Consider the following 13,629-nt stretch of genomic DNA (forward strand, 5'->3'; position numbering starts at 1 on the left):
AACATGTTATAACTCTGGTAAGACCAAATGTCTTTGATATGTTATATATTAAGATTATGTTATTTTCTAATGAGATTCTAAATACTTAAGGTGCTCTGATTTTATTCCTAGGATGATAGCGATCTTCCTAAAACATCTTCTGAAAGAAGGAGAGTAAGTTACTCTGCATGGTTGACTTTTGTAGTTTGCTTTTTCTTTGTTTTAAAATCAATTCAGGATTTAGTTTTTGTCTTTGAAAAGTTATGTTGATGCAGATCCTAGAAAGGTTTAATAGAAGAGTTGGGATTTGTACTATATTCTCAGAGGGAGATAGAGTAAGAAGAGGCCTTGGAAGAAATAGAGAGGATACCACAGGAAAGATTAAAAAAAGCTGAAAAGACATACCCATAGATGATTAAAGGCACTACACCTGATTGGTGTAGAGGTTGGATGCTGGAGTGACCAGAGTGTCTGTGTCTGGCTGTTATGTTTGGGGTAGATTATGGTGATATTGAAATCCAAGGATTTCATTTGAAGTAGAGAATCAATTGAACAGCCAAAATAGATAATACAAATTGAAGGATAAGAAGATGTGTATTGAAGGAGATGAATTAGGAATTCATTGCAAGAATACAGGGTGAAGGATGGGTACCTAGTCAAGGATATTTGCTTGGAATGGAGAGGAAGGGAAAATTATGAGACCTTTTTAGGGAAAACTAACTAGGATTTGGTAGTTGAACTTTTAAAAAAAATGGAGATATGTAGGAAAGATGAGGCTGAGGGGTAAGGAGAAGTGTATATGGAAATAAGTTTATGAAATTGGGTAATCATAGTGGGGTATCATGAGGCTTTGAAGTTCAAATATAAAAATTAAAGGTTATTAATATGAAAATGCTTAAGACATTTTAGCCCAGATCATTTTAAATTTCCTCCAAATGCTCCTTAATTATGAAATATTAATTTATACCATGTTCTTGCCCCCCAAACACTGAAAAGTTAGACCTGAAATAGTCTGATTTGAGTAGCCATTTTCATATAATTTTATTTTTAAATAGACTCCCAATTGTTTAGTATTTGTATTTGTTTGCTGTTTCTGCTGTAGCAATTGACAAGTTTAGTTGCTTAAATAATAAAAACGTATAGGCCGGGCGCGGTGGCTCACGCCTGTAATCCCAGCACTTAGGGAGGCCGAGGCGGGTGGATCACGAGGTCAAGAGATCGAGACCATCCTGGTCAACACGGTGAAACCCCGTCTCTACTAAAACTACAAAAAATTAGCTGGGCATGGTGGTGCGTGCCTGTAATCCCAGCTACTCAGGAGGCTGAGGCAGGGGAATTGCCTGAACCCAGGAGGCGGAGGTTGCGGTGAGCCAAGATCGCGCCATTGCACTCCAGCCTGGGTAACAAGAGCGAAACTCCGTCTCAAAAAAAAAACAAACAAACAAACAAACAAAAAAAACGTATTACCTGATAGTTCTGTAGATTAGAAGTTTTCATGGGCCTCACTAGGTCATTATCATGGTCTTCGTATGGCTAGAAGCTCTAGGGAAGAGCTATTTGCATTTTCCATCTTCTAGTGGGTGTCCTCACCTTGGCTTCAGGACCTCTTCTTTCATCTTCAAGCCAACAACATAGCATTTTTCAGTCTCTCTCTGACTCTGACCTTTCTGCCTCCTTCTTATAATAACTTTTGTGATTATATTGGGTCCAAGCAATTAATTCAAGATAATCTTTCATCTCACAGTCTATACCCTTATTGCAAAATACCTTTACTCATGTAAGGTAACATAGTCATAGGCTGTGAAGATTATGACGTGGACATTTTTGGTGGGGCCATTATTCTGTCTATCACATTATCAGATATGCTTCATATTCTGGGAAAAGAAATACTATAAACCTGGGAGGTGAGAGGTCATGGAATAGCCTTTCACTAGATAATGTGCTTTCGTTAAAGTATGCTTTTCATAGCTAATTTTGTAATATTCCTGAAATTGGTTAAGTTATAACAAATATGTTATGCATAGTTTAATATGTTGACAGCAACGTATGTGACATTATTGTGTTTTTCTAGAAGAGAGATCAATTACATTTTTACCAAAGTCTTATACCAATAGTGTGATTTTTCTTAAGACCATGAATGTATTTTTAGGTGCATGATGGGAAAAAAAGCATCAGAGCTACCAACTGTGTTGAAAGCAACTGGAAGAAACAGTGTAAGGAACTAGTGAACTTAATTTTTCAGTGTGAAGATTCTGAACCATTTAGACAACCTGTTGATTTGGTTGAATATCCAGTAAGTTTCCATTGTTTAAATGTTTGGGGCTTTTCTTGTATTGCAGTGAGGAAATTGGGGTAGAGGTATTAAGCTTTAAAGAGAAACATACCTAGGCTTTATGTTAACTTTTTTGCTTTTATCACTAAGTTAGTGGTAGAAGTGTTGTTTTACATAGTTTCCTTCAATTTATAGACACCCTTGTAACTCATTTAAGAATTTAGACTTAGGTAACCAAGTATTATATAACAATGGGATGGATCTACTTAGATCTCTAAGTAAACCCAGCACTAGGAAAACTATAAATTGGATAAAAGTGTGTTTTCAGTTTTTAAAAAGGGAAATTGGAAGATAACTTTTTTAAAAAAAGTTAGATTATAATAGCACAGAGTTACTATAGGATGCTTGGAGTGTACAGCAATAAATAAATAAAAACTATTCCATTGTTGTTAACACTAGCAATAAATCATTAACATTTTGGTATATTTCTATCTTGTCTTTGTTTTATACCTGTTTTTAAACATTATTAATGAATTTTAAGAGTCCTCTAACCTTTTCCTCTCTTCCTTCTATCACTTCAAATTTTTTAGAGATCTGATGCATTTACTTTTCTAAAATCAGGAAATGAATCTATGAATTAATTACTGTTTTTAAAACCTAGGACTACAGAGATATTATAGATACTCCAATGGATTTTGGAACAGTAAGGGAAACTCTAGATGCAGGAAATTATGACAGCCCTTTGGAGTTTTGCAAAGACATCCGGTTGATATTTAGCAATGCAAAAGCATATACACCAAACAAAAGATCAAAGGTAATTTTTTAAGTGGTTTATTGAAAAAAAGTGTGCCTGATCTGTGTAGATAATTTTCCACTGTGTAGTAGAGGTTGGAACATTAAAGATAAGTGAATAAGGTAAGACTCTTATAAAGAAAAGAGCTTCTGCTACTGCCCAAATATTTCAGTTTTTGCCTTACATCAGTTGATGTTTATCATAATCTCCTTAAGTTTTATAAGCAAGTGGGGATTAATGGGAGTAGGCATCAGTAGAAAGCGAACAAATTTGATACACGGAGTAAGAGCCTCTGTTTTATATGTATAAGGATCTTAAGTGGATTGGAAACATAGATCGAGACGTAAGAATATTAAAGTGAAAAGGAAACTCTGAAGTGTTGTGAGACTATTGACAGCATAATAACATTTGGATTTGAAGAAGCAACACATGAGCTATCTGATTAAGACCACAAAAAATGGTACAGAGACATTGGAGGCTCTTTGCTTGTTAGATGTGTTAGAAGCTAATATTATGACATTGGATTTTTCTTTTTTTCTTCTAGCCTACTCAAGTGGAGTGTGACACTAGGTTTTTGAGAATAAGCTGACTTATTTGAGAGAAAGTTGACTCCCAAGGAGACAGGAATCAATTTCAAATCTAACTCCCTGTGCTGTCTTTAAAGTAGTATTTTATTTATTTATTTGTTTGTTTGTTTGTTTGTTTATTTTAAGAAAAGTTTTAGGGTCTGGATTCTGAGATTAGTAGGTGATTGGTGGAAGGAAAGGAGAGGTCACCTGGAAAGTCTTTGGGCATGTATATTTATTTCTTTATGTTACCTCATGGGTTGTGTGTGCATATTTGGGGGAAGTTAGTATGAAACAGGCTGGAAATTCAGGCTGTGATGTCAGCAGGCTCATTCTGTGCAGACTTCACTTGGCCATACTGGTTTTCACCAATTTTAGCCAGCTTTTTTATCTCATAAGCAGAGGGAGTTTCAGTATTTTTGTAGGTTGGGTTTCTTTTCTGTCATCTTGTAAACTTAAGAATTTTTGTTAGTTACTGGTTTCTTTAACTATTTGGGGACACACAGTTTCCAGTAGAACATTACTACATTGTTAACATGTTCTACATTGGGTGACTTTTCAAAACTTAACGAGGCCTATAATCCCAGCACTTTGGGAGGCCAAGGCAGGCAGACTACTTGAGGCCAGGAATTCGAGACCAGCCTAGCCAACATGGACCCTTCTCTCCTAAAGATACAAAAATAGGCTGGGTGTGCTGGTGCTTGCCTATAGTCTCAACTACATGTGTGAGGCATGAGAACTGTTTGAACTGAGGTATGAGAGCTGCTTGAACCTAGGATGCGGAGGTTGCAGTGAGCTGAGGTCACACCACTGCACTCAACCTGGGCAACAGAGCGAGACTCCATGTAGCCAGTGTGTTGAATAATTTTTAAAAGTCATATTTAAAGTAAAACACTTGTCTGATCTTAAAACATTTTTTGGTGTCTACAATCGGTGACATTAACTGTTTGGCTTTAACTGCATTTCCCCATCATTACTTAATATTAGACTCCTCCTGCATTACTGCCTCGAGTCTTGATTTGAGAACTCTTTGTTGGATTCAGGATCCACACTGCTTGCTGGATTAGTTTAACATTCAAGGCTAACATTTTTCCAAGCTTTGGTTTTTGTCCAAGTCACCATTTGTAAGACTATTTCTTTTCAGAGACAAAATAAATTTCAAGTCTTCCTTGCACCAAATACATATGTTTGAGGACACATACCATACAATTCACCACTGAAAGCTTATAGATCAGTGGTTTTTGGCATAGTACATTGTCAATTGTTCAAAACTATGGTTAACTATATATAACATAATATTTGCCATTTTAGCCATTTTTATGAATATAATTCAGTGGCATCATTTATGTTTATAATCTTTTTAAAACTTTTTCATCATTCCCGACAGAAGCTCTGTAACCATCAAGCAATAATTTCCCCTTACCCCCAGTCCTTGGAAACCTCTAACTTCTTTGTCTGAATTTGTTCTAGATAATTTCATATAAAAATCAAGATCTTAACATATTTGTCCTTTTGTGTCCAGCTTATTTATTTCACTTAGTGTAATGCCTTAAAGGCTTATGCATGTTGTAGCATGTATCAGAAATTTATTCCTTTTTATGGCAGAATAGTATTAAAGGGTGTGGTTATACTATATCTTATTCATTCATCTGTTGATGGCCAGCTGGGCTATTTCTATTTCTTGACCATTACGAATAATGCTGTAGTAAATTTTGGAATACACATATCTGTCAGAAACCTTGCTCAATTCCCTTGGGTATATCCTAAGAGTAGAATTGCTGGGTCATAGGATAATTACCTTTCCAGGAACCATTACACTATTTTCCATGTTGGCTGTACCATTTTACATTTTACATTTTTTTTTGAGACATTCTCATTGTCGCCCAGCCTAGAGAGCAATGGTGAGATCTTGTCTCGCTGCAACCTCTGCCTCCCGGGTTCAAGCAATTCTCTTGCTTCAGCCTCCCAAGTAGCTGGGACTACAAGCATGCTCCCCCTGTGCCCGGCTAATTACTGTGTATTTAGTAGAGACAGGGTTTCACATGTTGGCCAGGCTAGTCTTGAACCCCTGACCTCAAGTAAACTGCCTGCTCGGCCTCTCAAAGTACTGGGATTATAGGCACGAGCCACTGCACCTGGCAGAATAAAATTTATATATATGAAATACTGAAAATAATTGTCAGAGATTATTTCAGATTAAGTATAACAAATTTGACATTCATTCGTGAGTAATATATATATATGTATGTATGTATATGTATGAGATGCATGTAAGAAATTCCCTATCTCACATACTTTTAAAAAAAATTTTCTAGGGCCGGGCGCGGTGGCTCAAGCCTGTAATCCCAGCACTTTGGGAGGCCGAGGCGGGTGGATCACGAGGTCAAGAGATCGAGACCATCCTGGTCAACACGGTGAAACCCCGTCTCTACTAAAAAATACAAAAAATTAGCTGGGCATGGTGGCACGTGCCTGTAATCCCAGCTACTCAGGAGGCTGAGGCAGGAGAATTGCCTGAACCCAGGAGGCGGAGGCTGCGGTGAGCCGAGATCGCGCCATTGCACTCCAGCCTGGGTAACGAGCGAAACTCCGTCTCAAAAAAAAAAAAAAAATTTTTTTTTTCTAGTGTTGGAGTGTCTTGGCCATCCACTGCCATGCCCAAGGCGTATATTTATCTTTTGAGCGTTAGGCTTTTACACTTATTTTCTGGAATGGCCATGGAAGAGTATAGAGTATTTCTGTACATACATAGCTGTATCCAAAATTATTTAAGATTTGATGTTATTTAATTATAAACATTGTTAAAACAGAAATCTTTCATGTGCATTAAAGTTCCAGGTTATAATTTTCTACTACTGGATGCAAGGTATTCTTCTGTTTCCTTTTTAGAGTTAGGTGGCATTGAAAACAGATCGCAGATAGAGACTGGTATATAACGCAGATAGAGACTGGTATATAAAAGTGCTTTTGTTCCCTTGCCCCAAAGAGACACAGCACTTCTTTAGCCCAATTAGCAGCTTTAAAACCAGTCAACTTCCCATCTAACTTTAGGAGAAGGGTATAGTTTTGATTTGTACATACAGATGTCAGAATGGGCAAAAACAGTTAAGATTCACTGACATATAGACACAAGTTCTAAATCTGGATGTTTGACTTCAGACTACTTTCTTAACAACAGAGAGGTATGTATGTGATACTTTTTGTTTTTTTCCAGATGTTATTGAGGGAAGAGCGTTGGAAATAGAAAAAATAGGTGGCAACCACCGTCTATAAACAGTGATATAATATATTGCAAGTGATCTCAATGATTACAATTATTTCTTAAATACTTTTAAGGCAATTTTGTAATTCTACTTTGTTTTTATATTCTTGCAGATTTATAGTATGACCTTGAGATTATCTGCCTTATTTGAAGAAAAAATGAAGAAAATCTCTTCTGATTTTAAAATTGGTCAAAAATTCAATGAAAAACTTCGAAGAAGCCAGAGATTCAAGCAACGGCAAAATTGTAAAGGTGACACTCAGCCTAACAAAAGTATCAGGTAAATTGCTTATGGCAAGCTTACTAGCTTGCTTGCTTGCTTGATGTATTTATTTATTTAATTTTGGAGACAGAGAATCACTCTGTTGCTTAGACTGGAGTGCAGTGGCATGATATTGGCGTACCACAACCTCTGCCTTCTGGGTTCAAGTGATTTCCTGTCTCAGCCTCCCAAGTATCTGGGAGTACCACTCCTGGCTAATTTTTATATTTTTAGTAGGGTTTCACCATGTTGGCCAGGCAAGTCTTGAACTCCTGACCTCATTATGATCTACTCACCTCGGGCCTCTCAAAGTGCTGGAATTACAGGCATGAGTTACCATGCCTGGCTTGTTATTTATTGATTTATTTAGGAGACAGAGTCTTGCTCTGTCACCTGGGCTGGAGTACAGTGGTGCAATCTTGGCTCACTGCATCCTCTACCTCCTGGGTTCTAGCAATTCTCCTGCCTCAGCCTCCTGGGCAGCTGGGACTACAGGTGCATGCCACCATGCCTGGCTGATTTTTCATATTTTATTAGAGACGGGGCTTCACTGTGTTGCTCAGGCTGGTCTTAAACTTCTGAGCTTAGGCAGTCCACCCGCCTCAGCCTCCCAAAGTGTCAGGGTTACAGGCTTGAGTCACCATGCTCTGTCCTATTTATTTTTCGAGACAGGGTTTCACTATGTTGCGCAGGCTGGAGCCTAGTGATTTGATCATGGCTCACTGTAGCCACAACCTTCAGGTCTCAAGCAGTCCTTCCCACCTCATCCTCTCGAGTAGTTGGGACCACAGGGGTGTGTACCAAGCCTGGCTAATTTTTTAAAATTATTTTTCGTAGAGATGGGGTCTAGCTATGGTGCCCACACTGGTCTTGAACTCCTGGGATCAAGATCCTCCCATCTTAACCTCCCAATATGTTGGGATTACAGATGTGAGCCACTGTGCCCAGCCTCTATGCATTTTTAAAAAATTTAAGGTTGTGTTATTTAATCTTTAGAGTAGTGTGCATTCTGAAAAGACTAGTCATGGGTTTTATAGCTTGAAAGCATTTCTGTGAAAACAGAGCTGTTGTATTGGGTTGTAATTCTATAAATATGTAAAATAACAGTTTTTTTCCTAATCTTAAGGATTATATAAAGTATCATTTGTATTTTGCATAAGAATTGGCTTTTTAATGTCGAGCAGGGATGCCCAACAAAAGCTCCCTGCATAGATTGGGCCACGCAGTAGGAGGTGATTGGCCTGCAAAGCATTACCATGTGAGCTCTGCCTGCTGTCAGAGCCGTGGGGCATTAGATTTTCATTGGAACGTGAACCCTGTTGTAACTGCATGTGGAGGATCCAGGTTGTGTGCTCTTTATGAGAATCTAATGCCTTATTATCTGAGGTGGAACACTTTCTCAAACTCCTTCCACCCCCTGACCCCAGTCCCAGTTCATGGAAAATTTGTCTTCTACAAAACTGGTCCCTGGTGCCGAAAAGGTTGGGGACTGCTGATGTAGAGAACAATGTGATTTTTATGTACAGTCTTTTGAGTGTTTGATTGTGTAAAGAAAAATGTACCCCTGATATTAATACACCTCAGTATTACTGAGGATTATTTGTAAAGAAATATAAAAGGAAGGATTTATTCACTTTCTCAGTAATTGTATATTAATTTACATTCTGTAGTCTTTGACTATGTAGTTTAGATTAATGTCACATTTATAGGTAGTTTACATTGTTACAGTATAAAAATTGAGTTGTTCAATGTTTAGTTTGTTTCCATTTATATGTTCAACATGCAGTATACCCTTGCCGGGTTTCTTTATGGTTGCTCTGGGGACTACACTATGCATCTCAATCTATTGCAAACAGTCAACTTCATATTAATACTATTTTTATTTGAGTACATATAGGAACTTGGCCCTAGTATAGCCTCCGCCCATCTCCCTCCAGGTGGTGGTGGTATCAAATCACATTTTTTTTTTTTTTTCTTGAGACAGAGTTTTGCTCTTGTTGGTCAGGCTGGAGTGCAGTGGTGTGATCTCGGCTCACTGCAACCTTCGCCTCTTGGGATCAAGGTATTCTCCTGCCTCAGCCTCCCGAGTAGGTGGGATTACAGGCACCAGCCACCATGCCTGGCTAATTTTTTGTATTTTTAGTAGAGATGGGGTTTCACCATTTTGGCCAGGCTGGTCTCGAACTCCTGACTTCAGGTGATCCAACCACCTTGGCTTCCCAAAGTGCTGGGATTACAGGCTTAAGCCACCGCGCCTGGCCTCATATCACATTTTTTTGTATGTCATGATGTCATGTTTTCTGTAGTTGTCTTTTTTAGTTAAAAAAAATATATATATATTTATGCCACTTTTTATATTTACCCTATGCAATTTCCATTCTTAATGATCTTTATAAAAGTGTGAATTTAAGTTATCCTCTAATGTCACTTCTTTTTGCCCTAAAGGACTGTAGAATTTCTTGTAAGGCTGATGTGATAGCAATGAATTCTCTGTTTCTATCTGTCAATGTCTTATTTTCACCTTTATTATTGAATATAATAGTTTTCATGAATACAGAATTCTTCATTGACACTTTCCCTTTTAGCATTTTTAGTATTTCAGCCCATTGCCTGCTGACCTCCATTGTTGCTGAAGAGAAGTTAGCTATTAATCTTACTGGGTGTGGGGTTCCTTCCCTTATATATATTGAATTGTTTGTCTTTTGCTGCTTTTAAGATTTTTCTGTTTGTTTTTATCTTTCTACTGACCACCATGTGTGTAGGTTTGGATTTGAATATATCCTACTGGGAATTTGTCCATGTTTGTGGATGTGTTATGTTTTTCATTAAATTTGAGAGGTGTTCAGCCATTATTTCTTTAAATATGTTTTTTCTGCCCCTTTCTTTCCTTTATTTTTGGCACACCCATTATACTTATGTCGGTATAATTAATGGTGTCCCACAGGTTTCTGAGGCTTTCTTCATTCTTTTTTCTTTCTATTCCTCAGCCTAGATGGTCTGTATTGACCAGTCTTTAAGTCGACTGATTTTTTTTCTTCTGCCAGCTCAAACATGCTGCTGGGCCCATCCAGTGAATATTTACCTCAGTTATTTTACTTTTCAACTCCAGAATTTTTATTTTTTATTTTATTTTTTTATAATTTCTCTTGTTATTCTGTATTGAGTCATCATTATAGTTGTTTTATGCATATGGTTTCATTTAGTTCTTTGAATATTTTTATAGTAGTTGATGTAGATGTCAGTATTTGTTAAACTAAGGCTGACATCTGGGTCTTCTCAGAGACAGTTTCTGTTGGACATATCTCCTCCCCCACACCATGAATGGGGTATACTTTCTTATTGTTTTGTATATCTCAATTTTTTGTTGAAAACTGGACATATTAAATGATGCAACTCTGAAGTCAGATTTCTCTCATGTTAACACATTGTTGCAACTCTAGTTATAATCCTTTTTCCTCAGTAATGGCTGTTTCCGCGCGCGCGTGTGTGTGTGTGTGTGTGTGTGTGTGTGTGTGTGTGTGTGTGTGTGTGACTTGCCAGATTAATTTTGCAGTCAGTCTTCCCTGTAGTGTGCAGCCACTCAAGTCTTTGCTCCCTCATGTCTCCCTTTCCCCTGCCCTTTTTTTTTTTCCCCTAATTTTTTGAGCCTGGCTTCCTAGATGTCTTGCTTGGGTCAATCAGCATAACTTAGTGGTCAGCATAGCCTAGGGTCTGTTTGTGAGATGGAGCAGACTTAGGTTCAGGCTGTTACAGGTCTACATTGGCTTTTACTTTCTGCTTCTGTTTCATGAGACATAAAGGTCTCAAGATCAGTCCAAGATGAGCAGATAAACTGGACTTTTTGAATATGTGTGCATCCTTCCAGATATCTTGGAAGATGATGCTTTTCAGACTTCCGTGAGCTGTCTCATTCCCTAGATCTAATTTTTCAATTTTGTCTGAATTCTTGCTTGCTCCAACAGTGTCACAGCCTCAGATATCTTGCTGTTGGCTTTGCTGGATTACTAGCAATAACTAATATATTCAGTGCCCTGAGGCATACAGCTTTTCTTTGGCATTCCCAAATCAGACCAGTCCCCTCCTCATAGGTATTATGCCCAGGGAAGTGAGGGGAGGGAGCGGCCTGAGGGAGGTGTGACTGGGAGCAGTCTTAAGTTAATATTAATATGCCCTAGATCCCATTGTTTTTAACCTAAGTTCAGTTGTTGTTGTTTTTCTTTGAATAAGCACTTTTCAGTATTTTAATATGCCTTTGGGTAGTATCTAGAATTCTGAAATGGTTGTATTTGATAATTTTGTCAGTTTTAATTTTGCCTTTTGGACAAGAAGATTTGCTGAATTTCTTACCATTCCTGCCCTGATACCCCACTCCTGCGCCGACTTCCCATGTTTAGAATAAACGGGTTCACACTGAGCCTGATAAACATATCCATTAGGTAAATGGTTCTGTTCAGCTGCTTTGCAACTTGTTAATTCAGAAATATACACTATGTACAAAGTAATATGCTAGTCTTCCCTCTCTTTTTTTTTCTTTTTCTTTTTTTGAGATAGGGTCTCACTCTGTTGCCCAGGCTGAATGAAGTACGGTGGCATAAGCACAACTCACTGCAGCCTCAGCCTCCCTGAGTAGCTGCGACAACAGGCATGCACCACAATGCCTGGCTAATTTTTAAATTTTGTGTAAAGATGGGGTCTCACCATGTTGCCTAGGCTTGCCTGGAACTCCTGGGCTCATGCAGTTCTCCTGTCTTGGCCTCCCAAAGTGCTGAGAATATAGGTGTGAACCACCACACATGGCCCCTCACCTTTAAAAATTTTTTATTTTGAAATAATTTAAAATTAGAGAAAAGATGCAACAATAAATTCAGTGAACTCCTGAATACTCTTTTACCTAGACTCACCAGTTGTTCAGTTCACATTATTGCCACATTTGCTTTATTGTTGCTTTAATATTTTCTCTAGTTCATATTTCTTTTGAATCATGAAAATACTTTTTTCTGATATCATGTTCCTTTACTCCTAAATACTTAGTGTGATTTGCTAAGAATAACATTCAAGTTTTAACTGAATATTTAATATTTCTACGGTTAACTCAGTGTCACGGCAAATTTGTTTTTTAATCCAGATACAATTTAGGATCATGTATTCCATTTAATTGATATGTTTGTTAAGTCTCTTTATCTGGAATTTTTTTCTCACGATTTCTTTGTTGATATTTTTGGAAGAGTATGTGTCTTTCATTTATAAAATGTCTTACAACATTTTGTAGATTAAAAAAATTTTTTAAATCATTTAAAAAGCCCTACTTTATACCAGGTTAAAAGTATAACCGTTGAGAAGGATGTTGGATAAAAAGGGAAAAATTTCACTCCAGCCATATTACCACTTTTTTGATTTAAAAAAAATAAGCTTGTAATACATATTTTTATTTCTTTTTTTGATACAGAGTCTTGCTCTGTCATACAAGCTGGATGTGTGATCTTAGCTCACTGCAACCCCTGCCTCCTGGGTTTAAGCAGTTCTCATGCCTCAGCTTCACAGGAAGCTGGGATTATAGGCATGCACCACCACACCTGGCTAATTTTTGCATTTATATTAGAGACAGGGTTTTGCCATGTTGGCCAGGCTGATCTAGAACTCCTGGCCTTAAGCAGTCCACCTGCCTTGGCCTCCCAAAGTGTTGGGATTACAGGCATGAGCCACTGCACCCGGCCTATCTTTTTTTCTTTTTTTTCTTTTTTTTTTTTTTTTTGGGACGGAGTTTCGCTCTTGTTACCCAGGCTGGAGTGCAATGGCGCGATCTCGGCTCACCGCAACCTCCGCCTCCTAGGTTCAGGCAGTTCTCCTGCCTCAGCCTCCTGAGTAGCCGGGATTACAGGCATGCGCCACCATGCCCAGCTAATTTTTTGTATTTTTAGTAGAGACGGGGTTTCACCATGTTGACCAGGATGGTCTCGATCTCTTGACCTCGTGATCCACCCGCCTCGGCCTCCCACAGTGCTGGGATTACAGGCGTGAGCCACCGCGCCCGGCCTCTTTTCTTTTTGAGATGGAGTTTCGCTATGTCACCTAGGCTGGAGTGCAGTGGCGTGATCTTGACTCAGTGCAACCTCTGCCTCCTGGGTTCAAGCAATTCTTGTGTCTCAGCCTCCTGAGTAGCTAGGACTACAGGCATGTGCCACCATGGTCAGCTAATTTTTGTATATTAGTAGAGATGGGGTTTCACCATGTTGGCCAGGCTGGTCTCAAACTCCTGACCTCAAGTGATCTGCCCGCCTTGGTCTCCCAAAGTGCTGGGATTACATGCATAAGCCACTGTGCCTGGCCTTGTATTTCCTTTGTTCTCTCCCTTGATTATTAATGACATTAAAACTTTTTGATATTACAGGCTTGAGTTTTTTTATTGTATAGACAATTATTGCTTTAAAGAATTGTGATTAACTTTAAGCGTCAATGTCTAGATACCCCTTAAAAGGCTGTTTTGCCTTTTTTTTT

At 38.3% G+C, this 13,629-nt stretch overlaps 1 protein-coding gene across 3 annotated transcripts in view; it reads left to right on the plus strand.

Annotated features, from left to right (window-relative positions):
* The window catches only part of BRWD1 (bromodomain and WD repeat domain containing 1), a 137,922-nt gene that overhangs the window by 107,183 nt on the left and 17,110 nt on the right, over positions 1–13,629 (plus strand). For all 3 annotated transcript variants that reach the window (XM_032276862.1, XM_032276864.1, XM_032276863.1), the window contains exons 34-37: positions 112–153; positions 2,129–2,272; positions 2,913–3,065; positions 6,986–7,152. In XM_032276862.1, coding sequence (XP_032132753.1) covers positions 112–153; positions 2,129–2,272; positions 2,913–3,065; positions 6,986–7,152 — 506 coding nt within the window. The remainder of the gene's footprint in view (positions 1–111; positions 154–2,128; positions 2,273–2,912; positions 3,066–6,985; positions 7,153–13,629) is intronic.

The sequence above is a fragment of the Sapajus apella genome, unplaced genomic scaffold, assembly GCF_009761245.1.
Source record: "Sapajus apella isolate SASKATOON/1434 unplaced genomic scaffold, GSC_monkey_1.0 scaffold8, whole genome shotgun sequence".
Lineage (NCBI taxonomy): Eukaryota > Metazoa > Chordata > Mammalia > Primates > Cebidae > Sapajus > Sapajus apella.